The sequence below is a fragment of the Salmo salar genome, chromosome 11, assembly GCF_965601325.2.
Source record: "Salmo salar chromosome 11, fSalSal1, whole genome shotgun sequence".
Taxonomy (NCBI): Eukaryota; Metazoa; Chordata; class Actinopteri; order Salmoniformes; family Salmonidae; genus Salmo; species Salmo salar.
The window spans coordinates 25,325,044-25,344,719 of NC_138301.1; the positions used below are offsets into that span (position 1 = coordinate 25,325,044).

Below are 19,676 nucleotides of genomic sequence, written 5' to 3' on the forward strand. Positions count from 1 at the left end.
GGCGCAAAAGACATTAGAACTTCTAATGTTAAACAAACACAGTTCTCTTGTCACTCACTATGAATGAACTAATCATAACTCCTGACAAGACCACAGTAGGAGCACAGCAATCAAAGCAGACATGTTCAAACATGCCCTGGCAGCAGGTCAGATTCTGCAGGCTCATGGTCTGAGCTTTTTGGTCTATTTTTACCCCATCCATGGTTTCTTCATTTAGCTCCAGGTTCACATTTCCCCCTTCCAGCTCTCTAGGGGCCTTGGTTGCTCTAACCTCCTTTATATCCATCACCCGCCCTGCATGCCGGCTGGCCTACCCAAACGGTTATGAAGGTTTAATTGCCTAGCATTAAAATTTCAGAGAACCCTGTTCCATCCTCCTGCATGGTGTGATAGGGGAAGAAGATGAAGTGACTGCTGACAACATTAGGTTCTGGAACCACAAAGCTCAATGCATCAAAGCATCATGGTTTAATGCTAACTCTGCTACTACACAGACACTCAACTGTGAGATTTCCATCGCTTTATAACAGGGATGGACAACTCTGGTCCTGGAGGTCTGCAGTGTGTGCCGGTTTTTATTCCAGCCCAATAGTCACAAGTCTGGTTCAAACACTTAACTTACCATGGGCTTCAATCATGGTCTTCTTCGTGCTCTACAACACTTTCTTCCCATCTCCTTTTCTACGTTCTGCTATCTCCCTCCCTGGCTATTGCACTCTCTGTACTCCTCTTCTCTAGCACCCTCTAACGGCAACCTGTGTCCTTACAGTACACCATAGAGCTAGATAGAGGACTCATCTTTATATCTGTGCCATTATAACGTCTGTGACAGCATGGGCAGCGCCGTTGAGGCTACAGCCCATAGGAATTCCCACCCAGTCGACTACTTTGACTACTTCAAAATGGAAGCCCTCAATGGCAATGTTCATGCCAAAACGGGTTATATCCATGATGAGTCTTCTATCGCTATGGCTCACATCCCTATGTTCCTCTCAAAGGAACAGTCAGTGTGGTGATACAGCAGCCGATGGGGAACACAGATCTGAGAGTCTGTTATTTATTGTGCAGAAATAGGCAAAAGGGATGAGAGAGTCTCTTCTAGCTCCCTCTCCCTGCTTTCCTTCCCTCCCAGCCCAGAGAATGCAATCACTCAGTAACTGTCATAGAGTATCTACAAAACATGGGACAAACTTGTTTAAGTTGCCATGCAAGTGGTAAAAGTGCTTTTAGAGTTATAGGAGCAGTTTAGAATAAGAAAACATGTGTTTTTATTGTATGTACAGTATGTATGTTGTATAATATGTTTTTATATAAAATATGCAGCCATGTGGACAGAGTTACCAACAGTACAGCAGGTGTCCTGTTATAATGGGACATGCATAAGAGTCTGTGTTGTGTGTACATCTCCGTGTGACAGTGTCAATCCTTTCTTGGTCTTTCAAAAAAAGAAAAAAACCTTTGTGTGTACAGCAGCACAATAATGACATTACACAAACAAGATATTGAGAACGCTAAGCCACAGATGAGTAAAATAAAGAAAATGATATCAATAGCCAGTCTGAAAACACAGAAAGACAAAAGGCAGACATTGTGATCTCTAAGCAACATCTACAGAGAGAGAGAGAGAGAGAGAGAGAGAGAGAGAGAGAGAGAGAGAAAGAGCGAGAGAGAGAGAGAGAGAGAGAGAGAGATAACAGAAATCATGTAGAATAAAGGGGTGGGAAAATGTGCTGCCCTTGATAGATGATCATGCTTGTGTTGCCTTGGTAACAAGCCCTGTTAGGTAACTAGGTTGCCATGGTGCCCATGTCTGCCAGTGATGGAGACCTGGCCTTCCTGTCCATGATCAAAGCTCACCAGCACAGAAAGGAACTCATAACACTGGACTGCACAGTGCAGCACTCGAGGGCAAATGTATTCAGCCATTCACTGGTCCTCAATTGAAATTAGGGCCAAACACCTGGAACATGTACAATAACTGCACCTGCATGTCCATTGGGGATTTAATGTAGGGATACATTTGGACACAGAGTAGATACTGACACGAAGAAATAAACAACCAAACTGTAACGGCTGTCTGAAGAGAGAGTAGACCAAGGTGCAGCGGAGTTAGTGTTCATCTTCAGGAATTTATTAATGACGAAAGAACACTATACAAAAAACAAGAAAACCGACAGCCAACCAGTACTGTCAGGTGCAAATACGAACGAGACAGAAAACAATTACCCACAAAACCCCATTGGAAAAACAGGCACTTATGTGTGACTCCCAATCAGCAACAACCAACAACAGCTGTGCCTGATTGGAAGCCACACGGCCAAAATCAATGAAACAGACAACATAGAAAATGAACATAGAACGCCCACCCAATGTAACACCCTGGCCTAACCAAAATAAAGAACAAAAACCCCTCTCTATGGCCAGGGCGTTACACAAACAACCAAATAAACAACCAAGCAAACCCACAGCCAGACAACCTTGGATCTTCGGGTGGATGTCCTCAGTGTAATCAAAAAAAGAGAAACTGAACTTTTATACAATTCCAAATGAATTGTGTGAACACAGTACAGCACACTCAAAATAATATATATTATGGAACCAGCCACGCAAATGAGATTAACTAGCTAATTTACAAACAGTGTAATTGCCACACAGATCAATTATACTCCAATGCTTCACAGGCCTTGTTATGCTGCAGTAGCTGTACATCAGGGCCCTAGTAGTCCCCTGGCCTTGGCCCATTGTCAGTGTGCCATATACACTGAACCACTAAATCATCTGGATAGGCTGATGGTAGTGACAGCTAAACAATAGAACCTATCTTGCCAAGTTCAATGGGTTAATACAGGGCATATGCTTTGCTTGTCTCACAGCCTCCACATGTATTTTTCAGGAACATTTACTACTACTGCGGGTTTCTTGTAACTTTAACAGTGACTCAACCGTTGTAGGTGTGTTTGTGTGACTATGTGTGGGAGAGTTTCTCTGTTTGTTTTCAGGTGCAGCACCTCTGAGGTCATATCGTATTCGTCTGGATACTGCTTAAGCTTAATGTGTATATGTTTATCAGATTCCTCTGACTGACTCTCCTCTCTCAAGGTGGTCTGACACAATCATCTGATTACATGTGTGCCAGTATGAATGTCATTTTTGCCTCCAATGTTCTGATGTGTCCTCCTGTGCAGATGGTTTCCATGGGAACAGGGCCAGAGCATCAAGCCGAATGCAGAGAGTATGTGGATGTAATAAACATTAAAAACATGCGCTGTTCAGATAGAAGTGTGTATGTGAGAGATAAAAAACAATAAATGATTCACTCAAACAAAACATATAAGCACAAAACTCAAAGAGAGAACATATTTAATTACTTTTTATTTGTTTATTTATGTGGTTCTTTTTGTAAGGATCATCCAGAAAAGCTCAGCTAGAATACATAACTTGAAAGGGAACATAAGAATATGTACCTGTGTTGGTCGACAGATGGGGCATGACAAATCAAAGCAAACAGCTGGCATTCTTCCAACATAGACTGAGTTGTGTGAACAATGCACATCGTATGTTCACACAGGCAGTTATTTTAGCATCTTGAACCTCTTCTTATACAAGCACTAACTTCAAACAATAACCAACCTCAGCACTAATGTTGGTTAGTTGCATTCACTACTGAACATCTTTCTACTTAATTTGACATATATTTTGCAAGATGTTGGAGTATATGATATACTGTACTGTGGTTTGCTGCTAAGAAAAAGAACAACTGTGGAAAAAACATGCAATTCCCATAGCAAACGTTTAGTAAACACTCTGATCCCTTAAATATGGCACCATTGAAGAGGGAGGAGTCTCCCTGTTGCATAATTGTGGCCTGCACTGTTCCATGCTTCACTCCACCTCTTGGATAGGTTTGTGTTTGTAGATCAAAAGTATGCATTGGTATGGCAGTGTTGCAGTGTGTAAATACAGCTTCATGTCTACATTGACTACTTCACTATAGGAGGAATTTAAAGTCTTTGCTTGGCTGGTTCCTCTTTACCGTGTTAACTGAGATAAGTAGTCTGGTCTAAAAATGGACTTTAGAAATACAAACGCTTTACATTATGCAGATGTACACCCCAACCCCTTACTGATTAAATAGAAACATTTTAATAGCAAATATTCTCAATTCAAGTTCTACATAATGAAATACACTGGTCTGTTGTTCAGTGCAAGAGATCTTATCTACCAAAACCCAATATTTTAACCTGATGTCTAGTTTGGAGCGCTGGTTGAATGGTTTATTATACAGGCAGTGTATATATTGTCTGTGTCAGCAATCTTATGCTAAGAGCATTTGTGAGCCTAATGAAGATGTTATTAGTATTGATAGATTAGTCATATATTCCATTATTAGGCTATCAACCTTCAGTAACTATGTGGTTAATGTATCTTTTGTGTGTTTTGAAATCCCATGTAGGAAATCATGTGCTGAATAATCCCCCTGGGAGTTGGTAAAAGGAAAATGTGACGACTTTGCAGCAAAGTGGATTTTTCTTTATAATATGGGCATTCAGACTGAGTTCATGTAAACAGTGGAAAACTGTTCCTCATCCTCTCTCACTTACACATCTCAATGCCAATAATGGTATCAGGTGCCACAGCTTGCTCATGCAACATATTGGTAATAACCTGGCTCTTTGACACATTAAGCCAGGTGACAAAGGAGATATTAGTCCATATTATATAGCTAACTAGAAAAGCAAAGCCTAAAGCTTGTGAAAACATACGCTTGTGAAAACAATGTAGAAATAGTGTAACACATAAAGTAGTATTGAAAGTGAGTTCAGATACCAACCAACCAGTTGTCATTTACTAGGTAGTTACAACATGGGTAATTGTTTTCTTTTTATCCCATCAAAACCAGTTTTGCAATTACTTATGTGAGTGCTTGATCTCTGTTAGTCTCATGATCACATACTGTACATTAAGTACATGCATATCAAAGCCTTGTTCTGAGTGCAGTATGTACTGTATATGAAATCCACCGCACATTGTCTGGATGACAGTTTTCCACCTTGCAGCAAGTTAACAGAGTAATATTTGTAAGAAATACCTCAAATAAATGTTTCTTTCCATTGCTGATAACTGCAAGGTTCCCTTTGCAGGCATGGGTGCCATACAGCCAATACATATTTCGGCAAGAAATGCGTCAATTGTTTGTATAACTGGGGATAACAAACTAATTTAAAGCACAACTACAGCTGAATTTAGGGCAAGTGACATTTTATGACATAAAAAACAAACGTCATTGTTGCAGTTATGATCACTTTGCTGAATTCATTTTTCTTACACTCAAACCTTAATGTGTAGAAAGTGAGGGCATTCAACATTTCTCAAAGGAAAGTTGAGAGTAAATATCTATAAAAGGCAACTCAGATGTGGTATGACAAAAACAGCCTGAAAACAAGTATTTGGCAAGTTTTAACTCAGGGATAAAAATGACTGTGTTACTGGGGTCAACATGACACTTGATTATTTCTCCAACATAGTTACATGAAGTCAGACACAAGGAAGAGAAGCAGATATACAACACTTATAGAAAACAAACAAACTTCAATAAACACATACATGCACACAAGAACGCACACACGCACACACACACACAAAGACACACACACACACACACACAACGTTCATTCTTACTCAAGTGTGTACAGCATGAAATCAACCAGTCATAGGTAAAGCAGCCAATGAGAAAGGTTTGAGAACCACAACTCTTCTGGGTGACATTTAAGGCTGGGCCGGCAGCATGTCCAGCTGTCCACGTCAGCACCCCCCTGGCACTGGTCATCTATGTACAACAAACAGACTAAGAGCATTATCAGTCGGGGGATGGGACGTTGTGGCCCACACACAGTGTGGTTGGGACACCATGGTTCATAACACAGACTGACTGGTCTGTGTTCTGTGATCGCCTGGCCCGGCCTGGGCGGGATGCTAGAGAGAAGAGAGACAGAAGTGTTATTACCCAGGGCCTGCTCCTGCTGGGCGAGGGCCTGCTGGGCAAGGGCCTGCTGGGCGAGGGCTTGGGTGAGAGTTAATGGTGGATGATGCTCAAAGTGCAGAGGGAGGGGCAGAGATGAGATAACATTAGAGGAATTCAATGTGTGCCGCCGGGCTGGCATCCCATGGTAAACCAGCTAGTTTGATCATGCTTCACCCATGCTTAGCCAATGCATCACACCTCTTAGTGTAGACTGTCTGTATAAATAGGTTGTTTTAGGGAAGTCTTATGAGTATGTTCAAACCATGCTTTCATTTATAATCCCCTTTAGATGTTGTTGAGGGTTTAGTCATCACCATGCTGTGCATTCTGCCATGCATCTTTCAGGCCACTCTGGGTTCAGACTTGATTTCACTCCTGTTTAAGACCTCCCATTCACTTCATTTTGGTTTCCAAAAAGCTTGGTACACCAGAGGAGAGAAAGGAAGAGAAAACATTCATATACATTCAATCCATTCAATGAAATACAGACCCCTCTGACAGGTTTCATACAAAATTTATTTCATGCTAGAGTTGTATTCTTCAACTCTCTTTTCCTATTGATTTCATGTTGCATAACATTGTGCATGCACTTGATTTCCCCCCATGTTCTTAATTGCAAACAATGATTTTATGTTTTAAAATATACTTATATTTTTGCTGCTTTCATATTAGCTAAAGGTTGTTAGGGAAAGATGGTCAGACACAACCTGACTCAACCAGATTCTTTATGATTTCTTTTCTAGTTTTCTTTAAAAAAATAACACTGTTCAAATTATATATTTAGTATGTGAAAGTAACAATGGTTCACTAGGATAAGTTCTCCATAAATAATTGATCGTATACATCTAGACGTATAGCAGTAGACAGAAACATAGATTACTAATTTAGCCTAAATGATTCTTCTCATTAAGATCCAGGATCACAAGCATGCCAACATAAACAAGGTCAAACGTTATTTTAGCTTTTCACAACATAGAGAGCTTGCTGAAATATGTATATTCTCCATCTTTCTACAAGTCTCTAGTTAGGAAATAGTGGTCAATATGACCAGAGCTGCCAGGTAACATGTACTCTGTACCACAAAGAAAAATAGGAAGAAATGTGAAACGAAAACACTCAGTCATTGAACACCTTTATAGTCTGGCTACATAAATTGTATGCAAAGGTGAGGAATCGTTAAAAGAAAAATATATTCTTCATACGGATAGTCGTAATAGCTATAGTTTCTTTTTCTTTTTTACTAGTCCACCATGCAACTCATGCTAAATAAAAAGAGTCATGTTTAACTGATGGTATTGGGTGACATAAATGCCATTAGCAGTTATTCTTATTGTCCTCTACTTATTGATTTCATTCCACCCTTTCTGGCCATTCAGGCCAAGATGTCAGACCAATGTTCCTTTGTTATTTGTCTTTCTGTCCTCCTACAGTTCTTCATTGAGAAAAAGTCCATACAAAAACAACAACGTAGAAAAGCAAAAAGGACTTCTTCGATCTTGATGTTTGAGAGAAAACCTATCCTTCAAAGTGAGACGGTGAGCTCACTGTAAGAAACCTCTGTATCTACTGTTTCTCTTCCTCACTGTGAATGTGGCCCTGTCAAGCCCTCCATCCGTGGAATAAAGAAAGAGGGGGATTTCTCCCCAAGCGTTGGTTTCTCCCATTCAGAGTCAGACTGTGGTGCACCCCCCTCAGGTCACTCTGAGAACTTCTGCCTGCATATACTTAACTAAGACAGTCTCCTCTTTACAGGGATCTGTGGTAGAGAATACACGGGAGGGTTGGGTTGCTCAGCATCAGCCAGTCATTAGTCATTCTCAAAAGGATGGATGCATTTGAGAAAAGTAAGACAATGGGGGGGGGGGGGGTGTATACAGAGAAAGAGGACACCTAACAGATGTTTTAAAAATCAAAACAACTTGCTCTGTGGTGATCCAGGAGAAGGAGAGAAAACAAGGACAGAGATATAGAGAAGTGAAAGAAAGAGACAAGCTGAGAGGACAGCAGAGGAACAGAGTGTGTGACTGGGCCAACTATCTGTTGTTTCGGAGCTGTGTCCATGCACACCACCTCCCTGAGGGGGAGCCACCCCAACAGAGAAAGACAGGATTGTAGCAGGATAGGAAGATCGACAGAATAAAAGACAGAAGAGCAGAACGGGAGAAGAAGTCAACCAAAAATGGGAAAATTGGACTTCTCTTTGAAGTAGCTACTTTGTGGTTGTGCTTTGGTTGTGGTTGTGCTGTGTGGTGGGAAGATACATTCTTTACCTTGTAAAAAAGTATTATGAAATAGAATATAGATACGCAAAAATATATATCTTTACTACTGAATCTGTTGATGGTTTGCCTTCAATAAAAACATGACTAGGTTCCAATAATTTAAGTGTTAGAGTACTTCACCTACAGTGAATATTTACAGCTGGGTCCTTTTCACCATTTGGATGGGCCATACAAGAGTATTTAGAGAATATTATCTCCATTCATAGGTGTAGGGTTCTATATGAGTTCTTCCAGATCTTTTGGAATCTACCTGAGCTGACCTACTCTTTCCTATGGATGTCAAAATTCCATATTTCTGGTATTAAAGACTCTCTTCCCATTATCAGTTTTGAGAAGGGACAGTTTACAGAGACAGAGAACAAGCAACACAGATAGAAGAAGAGACTGAAGCGAAAAGCTGAAGACGGAGAGCAAGGTCCAGAGGACAAAAATGGGACAGACCGGTACAACACGTTGGAACAGGAGCTAGCTGCAGATGGGGTTTCTGTAGGTGGGTAACAGGGAGAAGGGCAGAGGTTTAGAGGGGACCCTAGGAGACCGCCCTGTGTCACTGATCCATGCCTACAGAATGCTACAGGACACTATGTGGGCTGCAGGGCCCTGCAGACACTGACACCACTCCAGTACCAGCCCCCCCATGCCGGCAATGGTGCTAAGGCTATAAAGCATTTGGTAACCTTTGTTTAGGGAGAGTCAGAGTTTCCGGGGTGTAGTGTAACAGTATGGGACCTCTATCTTTCAAATAATTTCCTTTCACTCTTTTTTCAAAATGTATAATGTTATTGATCCAGGCCAATTGTACACACGTATTACCGTTCATGCGTTCTCTGATTGATTGAGGTCCCGGAAGCATGCAGAGAGCAGTTGGGGGGGGGGGGGGGGGGGGGGCTCAGAAAGAGAAGGCACATCAATGTATTTTCTAGCAGGGTTGAGATCCCAACAGCCAATCTGGCTCCAGGCACTAACACTTATCTGACGCTTATTCAGCTAGTTCAACATCAAGTTCATTTTGTGGTTAACAATATCAAATGGAGAAGAGAGACTGACAGTATCCAGTCTGCTTTGTAATACTGTCTATAAGAGTGCTGGCACAGAGCCATATTCAGCTAGACTTCAACATGTATCTGCTGTAGTCCAATTATATAGTGATCTTGTTACATAATCTTATGACATGCTGTTATTTAACAACAATAGCCTGTCATCTACTTGTGAAGCAATGATATAAAAATAGTTCTTTGCTGAAGTTATTCGTTGTTAGATCAGAGGTAGGACGCTGTTGAAAATGTCCGTCTTGCTTCTCACAATGCTTGTCATATACTGTAATACCATGTGGCCTCTCTTATTCCTCACCATACTTCACCCCTTACCACCAGCTACATTTCCTCTCCATTGCCAACCATCAGCTGGACAGGACATGCAGTGTTGAGTTAAGAGACAAGCACAACACATTCCAACATGGAGCAACAGAGAAACAGGTTCACTTTCCATTGGCAACATATACATAGACAATCACACACAGACACACTCGCAGACATACCATACACACACTCAGAAGCACATTCATTAACACATGACATAGAATATACAACACTGAGGGCATGTGTACTCTTAGCTGCTGTTAGTGATCATCCTACTTGATTCATGTAATGGATCAGTCTCATGAAGTGGACACAGTGGATTACAGATGTGTTTGTGTTATGGCTCTTGAGAGTCACTGAACTTGTCCACCCAAAACAGATCATGCTCACAAAGAGCGGTTCACTATGGGAGACAGTGGGAATGTGTGACCTTTCCACCAAAAAAAGCTCCACTGTGCACTAGAAGAGGCAGGATAAAAAGTATGTGTAAACTGTTTACTGTATGGAGGCTGTAGCAGGTCCTGTCTTAGCTAGTGTCTGGGAACTTGGCTGGGGATGATGGCAGGTGAGATTTAGCAATGCTATTAGCCAATGACAACAATATACAGTATTATGTGCTTGTGATTCATCTCCCTACGCTCACAAGCAGCTAATTTAAGAAGCTGCGGATGACACTGGCATTATAGTTTGATGCTGTAACAATTGTGGAAGCAGTTTTTTATTCTTATTTTTCAGAGTTGATTCATCATAGAAGCCTTTGGCTTGCAGTTGTCCTGCCTTTGTCTGGTGTAACTGTAGACTAGAGGACATGATGAGGGCCTGATGTTATTGTAGAGCAGGATAGTAAGGATCTCTCGGTGTGGTGAACAAGGCATTTCTTTCATTGTGCTATTCTTTAGTGTTAGAGGCTGGGGCGTCAGGTTGTGAGTGTGGCATGGCCGTCCTCTTGGCCACATACCCACCCAGCTAGCTGCAGCAGAGGGTAGCCCTGGGGGCCCTGGCGGCCGAGCGGTGGGCATGGGGGCGCCGGCTCCGCCAGTGACCTCCCCTGGGAAGGGCCAGCTACCGGCCAATTAGACACAAGTCAAGGATGGGGGGATGATGAAGGGGGGAGTGATGGAGGGAGGAACAAACAGATCAGACAATGAGTGGAGGAAAAACAAGGAAAAACAAACATACAACAAGGAAAAACAGAAAAAGGGAAAGTTAAGGTTGGCCCAGGGGGCAGTGTGATAGTCTCGGTGATAGTGAACAAACCAAATGGAGAGTATAGAACACCCAGAGATGGAGAGGAGGGTTGGCATGGTAACGTAAAAAACATTTTCAAGAAAATCCCAAAACAGAAAAACAAGACCACTAATTAGTGATTTGTTTATATATTTGTTTAGTAACTTATTTCATGCGGAAGTAAATAAATGAAAGTAAGAGTAATAAAGATGATTCAGTTTTAATGAAAGAGAGAGAGAAGAGTTGGACAGAGAAAAAGGCTAGCGTCCAAATGCCAAATAAGAATGTTGGGGGTGATGCTTTTTTTGTTGGGTTTTTTTCACCTTTATTTAACCAGGTAGGCCAGTTGAGAACAAGTTCTCATTTACAACTGCGACCTGGCAGATATTGTGTCGCTCAGCAGTACTATGTGGGTGGGGGACCTGAAGTTGTTTGTGTTGAAAGCTGTATAGACAAAGATAGTAAGGACAAGACCTACTGTAAGATAGCAACAACAAAAATAATGTGTGTGCTCTCTAAAGTGTCTTTTTGTGTCACGTTTCAGACTTACAGTACAGCTGTGCAGTTTCTCCTCCCTGAGTACACATGAAAGTGTGTTTGTGCTTGACTCTAAGTGTGTTCCCTAGGGTGTGTGCACTGAGGAAGGTGTGCCCTGAGATTTAAGCCCTGGGATGTGTGCCCGGATGTAGGGCCTGTGTCTAGGTGTGTCATATTACGTACCCTTCCTGACTCTGGCCGCCGTGTGGCCTGGCCGCCCGCCCATGGCCAGGAGGAAGCAGGGCTGCTGCTCGGACCGGTCAATAGGGCTTAAGACCTGGCCATCGTCAGGTGACATGATCTGGTCTATGTGGGGACAGTCTTCATTGGCCAGCGCTGCTTTTTCTGACTCCTTGGCTGACTCCTTGGCTGACTCCTTGGCTGACTCCTTGGCTAACTCCTTGGCTGCTCTCTTGGCTGACTCCTTGGATGTTTCCCCGTTCACTTTGGGATCTTGAAAAACAGCTTGTGGAGCTGAAACAGAGGGAGAAGAACTTAGTGGTGATTCCTCAATGGTGTGGAAGAGGATGTGTCAGCACCGGCATTTATGTGCAAGCTTGGCTGTTTTTTAATCAACCAGGTAACACAGTTTTGAAGTACAATCATCAAACTTTTTAAAATGTCAAATAATCATTGACCTTTCCCAACTGCCCCAAATCCCATCCACTGGAACTTCAACAAACAAAAACTCTTCACACTTGCTGCTCAATTTGGCACAGAATATCTGCTTTGTTTGGTTTCCCAAATCCCTCACTCTCAAAACTAACAAGCTCCTGTCCTGGAAATGTACCACCTGCTTTTCCAGACATAGCAGTGACTATTTACAGGTCAATAAAATAACACGATTCTTCATCTTCAGTATGGTAAGTAAAGGTAGTGGAGTTCTAAGCCATTACCTTCTGTGCATGACCAACTCAAAACAATGGAACAGGAAACACTAACATTTGATCATCCAGGCCTCACACGTCAAACCTTGTGGGACTTATAAGCATTACATCTCCAGACTGAACCACACAGCCCAGACCACCACTGTCACCGCTGTAGTAAAACATTATTTGTGGGTAACACTTGCAGATATTAGCAGTGGTGTCTCTGCTGCATTGACGCTCCACCCCATTACACATTACAGTAATCCATCTGCTCTTGTCAGCGCAGCAGGCAGCACACAGACCCTAGCCAGCCACACACAGCCATTGTACGTGTGACGCAGACCCTCTGGGATAGAGGGAGAGGAAGAAGGGGAGAGAGAGTGGGAGATGAGTCACTTTCTTCAGAATAGTTCAATGAATAGACACCATTCTCTAACTCCCTCACTTTTTCCCTCTCTGTTCCTCCCCTTCTCCCTATCCCTGTTGACTTTTGTCTTTTTTTCATCCCCCTCTTATTTCCCCCCATCCCCTCATTCATCTTTTGGATATCTGTATCCAATTCATGGGCTCTATTGATTGGCTGTTGGCCTGGTAATCGTGCATGTCTGATGTGATGAAGTGGCAGAGGATTTGTCCAGATGGTGCCTCTTTACGGGAAAGAGAGGGAGAGTAAAGATGACACAGCAGTAATGACCATATCACTGAGAACTGTCCATCACTGGCATCGTGGAGGACAACACTTCCAAAAGAAGCATGATGCATTCTGGTCATTTTGGTCAGCCATCACTACAGCCTGAAGCCATCTTACTCTCTACTTTCTACTGCACTAACAACATTTCTCGCAGAACCATACTCATCACTTCAAATTCAAATGTGTTACCACACTGCACAACCACAGAAGAGATATACAGCAAGATACTGTATGTAAGTTAGCGGACCTGGTCCAGAAGTGTCTGTGTTGCACGTGTGGTTAAAAACAGCTCACTGAATAAATGATGACAGCCATTTCAGAGGGTGTTTTTTTTTTTACTGCACTGGCTTGCTGACTGGAACTGCACTCTCATAGTCATTCCAATGGCATTTCACTGGGTCAATTCCCCACTGGTCCCTTAATGTTTGTCTGTGTGTTTTGACATTGATTAGTAAAAATAGATGTGTTCATCTGTTTAAACTTTGAAACAATAAGCACACACCATATTCAAGTATGCAACTAAGTAATAGATGTCATAAATAAGCAAGTAGCTACGTTGTTTGTGTGTGTGTGTGTGTGTGTGTGTGTGTGTGTGTGTGTGTGTGTGTGTGTGTGTGTGTGTGTGTGTGTGTGTGTGTGTGTGTGTGTGTGTGTGTGTGTGTGTGTGTGTGTGTGTGTGTGTGTGTGTGTGTGTGTGTGTGTGTGTGTGTGTTTGTGTGTGTGTGTGTGTGTTAATTGAGAGGTCTAGGACCTCTGTGAGTGAGGGGATACAGAGACCCGAGGATCACATCAACTGCTCAAGGGACCAGCTTTATGAGGAGTACAGTACAGCACTTTAAAAGTTATGTAACCTTTCCCAGCTCTCTTTTTCAGGGAAAGTGAGCTCTATAGATAGTGTAGACTGCTGTAAAAACTAAATTGACGCATTGCATATTTGGCAATCCTAGTCTATTCCTCATCCTAATCAAACAGCCCATGCCTCTTGTTCAAAGACTGGAGGACTCAGACAGAGTTCTCACTCCATAGGAGGCCATATATAGAGAATGCCAACTTATATGCCAGAATCACAACATTCTACACACATTATTAATTTCCTCCTGAGCTGAACCCAACCCATCTTGAGGGCCCATGCTCAGCATGTTCCTGAATGTGTGTGTATTCATGTGTTATTACATACATGTATCCCTTAAAGTAACTTTGTAATAATGTTCATGTAATGTAAAGTGTTGCTCTAATGTCTGTCTGTTAAATTACCATTCAGTGTCAAACTGTTTTCTGATTGGGTGCTAAATGAGTTTCAGATTGGCTGCTTATTTCATCATTCTGCTTTGCAGCCCATTGTGAATAATAGGAGAAGCAAGTGAATAGCTGCAGTTCGTGGCAGAACCTGAGTCCTATTGTGCAATGTGCGTTGCTTGGACACTGTTGTCATGGCAACATGCATTGGCACAGAAAAAAAGATTGCGGGAAATTAAATAAATGAGACATCAAGAATGAGAGAGGATGTTGGGAAGGTGAAAACAATCATTGTTTTTACCACCTCCAGAGAACGTACATTATGGCAGTGCCTGGTGAAACTCTAACTCTCATTGGTCAAGATCATAGAAGTAATGAGACTTATGCACATCCTGTATCATATGACTAGGCAAAGTCAGGAAGTTTGACCCTTGTTAATGTTTTTCCTCTCTCCTCCAGGAGACAAGTCATTATGTCACCTCTGGTTGTTCTCTCTGCAGGGAGTCAGGTCAGATGACAGGCCCTGATGGCTCAGAATGTAGACGCCATCTGACAGGCTGCAAAGTAAAGGTGCAGATAGAAGTCAAGGTAATCTAAATGTGTTTGTTACAAACAAATAACTATCACTGAATAGTATTGTTGGAATCTAATCAGTAGAGACACCTTGTAAGTGGGACATCTTGGATACACAACTCTCCAAAGAAAACATTCATTATAAAGTTAAAGGATTCTATTATAAACAGGAGTACAGCCAGCGAGCGAGGGGTGCAGTGTTTTTGTGTGTGTGTGTGTGAGAGTGCTCAGAGGGTTGTTAGTCATAGATGTAGCGTGGAATGATGCTTGGCCGTAACGTGTGGCAGTAAATAAGGAGCCATCACCAGATCCACTCATGGCCACTTCAGGCCCTCGTGGCAGGGCATAAATACACACTACTCACACTATTTCATAGAAGAGGGAACTCCATGGAATCAGTTGGGCCCTATCCCTATCATGAGTAGGCGATGTACAGTATATCAGCCTGTGAGTAACTGAGAATCCCCCAAAGCTGCGTGTGCTCACCACAGCTGGCCTGGTCATTCAAGCAGAAAAACATGAAAGAGGAACACAGTCATCATCCATCCAAGGGACTTCCTGAAAATTGATAGGTTCTCTGAGGGAAACCCCCACTCTCTGCTGTCTTTGTCCAACTTCCCCTATGAGTCACACAGGTTAGACACACAGGTCTCCAGGCAACCAGGCTGTCTCTTTTATTGCAGTCATTTCTACAGTGCGATATCACTGGTGCAATGTTAGTTAAACAAGTTAACTGTGAAATAATGGCATTCGCTGTTAATATATATATATATATATATATATATATATATATATATATATATATATATATATATATATATATATATATATATATATAAGCATTCCAGGTGAAGCTGGTTGAGAGAATGCCAAGAGTATGTAAAGCTGTCATCATGGCAAAGAGTGGCTATTTAAAGAATCTCAAATATAAAATATATTTAGATTTGTTTAACACTTTTTTGTTACTACATGATTCCATATGTGTTCTTTCATAGTTTTGATGTCTTCACTATTATTCTACAATATAGAAAATAGTAAAAATATTGAAAAACCCATGAATGAGTAGGTGTTCTAAAACTTTTATATAAACACAGTATATATAAACACTACCGGTCAAAAGTTTTAGAACACCTACTCATTCATGGGTTTTTCAATATTTTTACTATTTTCTATATTGTAGAATAATAGTGTAGACATCAAAACTATGAAATAACACATATGGAATCATGTAGTAACAAAAAATATTTATTCACTACCGGTCAAAAGTTTTAGAACACCTACTCATTATAGGGTTTGTCTTTATCTTTACTATTAAATAACACATATGGAATCATGTAGTAACCCAAAAAGTGTTAAATAAATCTAAATATATTTGAGATTTGAGATTCTTTAAATAGCCACTCTTTGCCATGATGACAGCTTTACATACTCTTGGCATTCTCTCAACCAGCTTCACCTGGAATGCTTTTCCAACAGTCTTGAAGGAGTTCCCACATATGCTGAGCACTTGTTGGCTGCTTTTCTTTCATTCTGCGGTCTAACTCATCCCAAAATTGTCAATTTGGTTGAGGTTGGGGGATTGTGGAGGCCAGGTCATTTGATGCAGCACTCCATCACTCTCCTTCTTGGTAAAATAGCCCTTACACAGCCGGGAGGTGTGTTGGGTCATTGTCCTGTTGAAAAACAAATTACAGTCCCACTAAGCCCAAACCAGATGGGATGGCGTATCATTGCAGAATGCTGTGGTAGCCATGTTGGTTAAGTGTGCCTTGAATTCTAAATAAATCACAGACAGTGTAACCAGCAAAGCACCCCCACACCGTAACACCTCCTCCTCCGTGCTTTACAGTGGGAAATACACATGCGGAGATCATCCATTCACCCACACTGCGTCTCACAAAGACACTGCGGCTGGGACAAAAATCTCAAATTTGGACTCCAGACCAAAGGACAAATTTCCAACGGTCGAATGTCCATTGCTTGTGTTTCTTGGCCCATGCAAGTCTATTCTTCTTATTGGTGTCCTTTAGTAGTGGTTTCTTCGCAGCAATTCAACTATGAAGGCCTGATTCAAATAGTCTCCTCTGAACCCTGAAATTTCCATCCCTAACTATAACATTTTTCGACAAGGTAGAACTGCCAAAGGGGGCGGTGTTGCAATCTACTGCAGAGATAGCCTGCAGAGTTCTGTCTTACTATCCAGGTCTGTATCCAAACAATTTGAGCTTCTACTTTTAAAAATCCACCTTTCCAGAAACAAGTCTTTCACCGTTGCCGCTTGTTATAGACCACCCTCTGGCCCCAGCTGTGCCCTGGACACCATATGTGAATTGATTGCCACCCATCTATCTTCAGAGCTCATGCTGCTAGGTGACCTAAATTGGGACATCCTTAACACCTCAGCCATCCTACAATCTAAGCTTGATGCCCTCAATCTCACACAAACTATGATAGAGTTCAGTGTGTCAAATCGGAGGGCCTGATGTCAGAGGGCCTGTGGGCCTGACCTCTGGCAGTCTCTATGGGGGTGCCACAGGGTTCAATTCTCGGGCCGACTCTCTTCTCTGAATACATCAATGATGTCGCTCTTGCTGCTGGTGATTCTCTGATCCACCTCTACGCAGACGACACCATTCTGTATACCCCTGGCCCTTCTTTGGACACTGTGTTAACTAACCTCCAGACAAGCTTTAATGCCATACAACTCTCCTTCCGTGGCCTCCAACTGCTCTTAAATGCAAGTAAAACTAAATGCATGCTCTTCAACCGATCGTTGCCCGTACCCACCGGCCCGTCCAGCATCACTACTCGGGACGGCTCTGACTTAGAATATGTGGACAACTACAAATACCTAGGTGTCTGGTTAGACTGTAAACTTTCCTTCCAGACTCACATTAAGCATATCCAATCCAAAATTAAATCTAGAATCGGCTTCCTATTTCGCAACAAAGCATCCTTCAATCATGCTGCCAAACATAACCTCGTAAAACTGACCATCCTACCGATCCTCGACTTCGGTGATGTAATTTACAAAATAGCCTCCAACACTCTACTCAACAAATTGGATGCAGTCTATCACAGTGCCATCAATTTTGTCACCAAAGCCCCATATACTACCCACCACTGCGACCTGCACGCTCTTGTTGGCTAGCCCTCGCTTCATACTCGTCGCCAAACCCACTGGCTCAAGGTCATCAACAAGTCTCTGCTAGGTAAAGCCCCACCTTATCTCAGCTCACTGGTCACCATAGCAGCACCCACCCATAGCACCCGCTCCAGCAGGTTTATCTCACTGGTGACCCCCAAAGCCAATTCTTCCATTGGCCACCTTTCCTTCCAGTTCTCTGCTGCCAATGACCGGAACGAACTGCAAAAATCACTGAAGCTGGAGTCTCATATCTCCTTCACTAGCTTTAAGCACCAGCTGTCAGAGCACCTCACAGATCACTGTACCTCTACATAGCCCATCTGTAAATAGCCCATCCAACTACCTCATCCCCATACTGTATTTATTTATTCATCTTGCTCCTTTGCACCCCAGTATCTCTACTTGCACATTCATCTTCTGCACATCTACCATTCCAGTGTTTAATTGCTATATTGTAATTACTTCGCCACCATGGCCTATTTATTGCCTTACCTCCCTTATCCTACCTCATTTGCACATACCATATATAGACTTTTTCTACTGTATTATTGATTGTATGTTTGTTTATTCCATGTGTAACTCTGTGTTGTTGTATGTGTCGAACTGCTTTGCTTTATCTTGGCCAGGTCGCAGTTGCAAATGAGAGCTTCTTCTCAACTAGCCGACCTGGTTAAATAAAGGTGAAATAAAAATTACTAAAACAAAAAACAGCTGATGTTGAGATGTGTCTGTTACTTGAACTCTGTGAAGCATTTATTTGGGCTGGTAACTCTAATGAACTTATCCTCTGCAGCAGAGGTAACTCTGGGTCTTCCATTCCGGTGGCAGTCCTCATGAGAGCCAGTTTCATCGTAGCGCTTGATGGTTTTTGCGACTGCACTTGAAGAAACTTTCAAAGTTCTTGAAATGTTCCATATTGACTGACCTTCGTGTCTTAAAGTAATGATGGACTGTCATTTCCCTTTGCTTATTTGAGCTGTTCTTGCTATAATATGGACTTGGTCTTTTACCAAATAGAGCTATCTTCTATATACCCCCCTTACCTTGTCACAGCACAACTGATTAGCTCAAACGTATTAAGAAGGAAAGAAATTCCACAAATTCACTTTTAAGAAGGCACACCTGTTAATTGAAATGCATTCCAGGTGACTACCTCATGAAGCTGGTTGAGAGAACACCAAGAGTGTGCAAAGCTGTCATCAAGGCAAAGTGTGGCTATTTGAAGAATCTCAAATATAAAATATATTTTGATTTGTTTAACTTTTTGGGTTACTACATGATTCCATATGTGTTATTTAATAGTAAAGATAAAGACAAACCCTATAATGAGTAGGTGTTCTAAAACTTTTGACCGGTAGTGAATAAATATTTATATTTTTGAGTTTCTGAGAAGCTTCCTATTCTGCTACCTGGTCTATACATCATAAAAATACATTTGGCAATCAGCCAAATGAACAATATGTCTGCAGGCTTTAAACTGGTTTCACAGCCCTGCAGTATTTTTCCTGAGACAGCACACACGCAGATAAGTTAACTAGGAAATATAATAAATGTATGGGTGTGATAGTCTTATGTGTGATTCATAAATTGTAATGTATTTTCCATCTGAGTGGATGAAATATGCTATTTAACATCTGCTGTCAGGATGGCTGGCTACTGTATGTGCCACTGTGTTACCTTTGGTGTTTTCATCACTGCATTAAACTGGTCAGGGTAGAGATGAAAAGGTAGTT

The 19,676-nt window shown here is 41.9% G+C and overlaps 1 protein-coding gene across 2 annotated transcripts in view; it reads right to left on the minus strand.

Moving 5' to 3' along the window:
* Positions 1-2,237: 2,237 nt before the first annotated feature.
* LOC106562313 (voltage-gated potassium channel KCNC1) overlaps positions 2,238-19,676 on the minus strand; it is a 47,054-nt gene continuing 29,615 nt past the window's right edge. The window contains exons 3-4 of one of the 2 annotated variants that reach the window (XM_045689224.2): positions 11,610-11,900; positions 2,238-5,973 (exon numbers count right to left, since the gene is read on the minus strand). In XM_045689224.2, the coding sequence (XP_045545180.1) occupies positions 5,858-5,973; positions 11,610-11,900 (407 nt within the window). In that variant the 3' untranslated portion in view covers positions 2,238-5,857. Of the gene's footprint in view, positions 5,974-9,193; positions 10,725-11,609; positions 11,901-19,676 lie in introns of those variants that run through there. The other variant, XM_045689223.2, reaches the window with a different exon arrangement.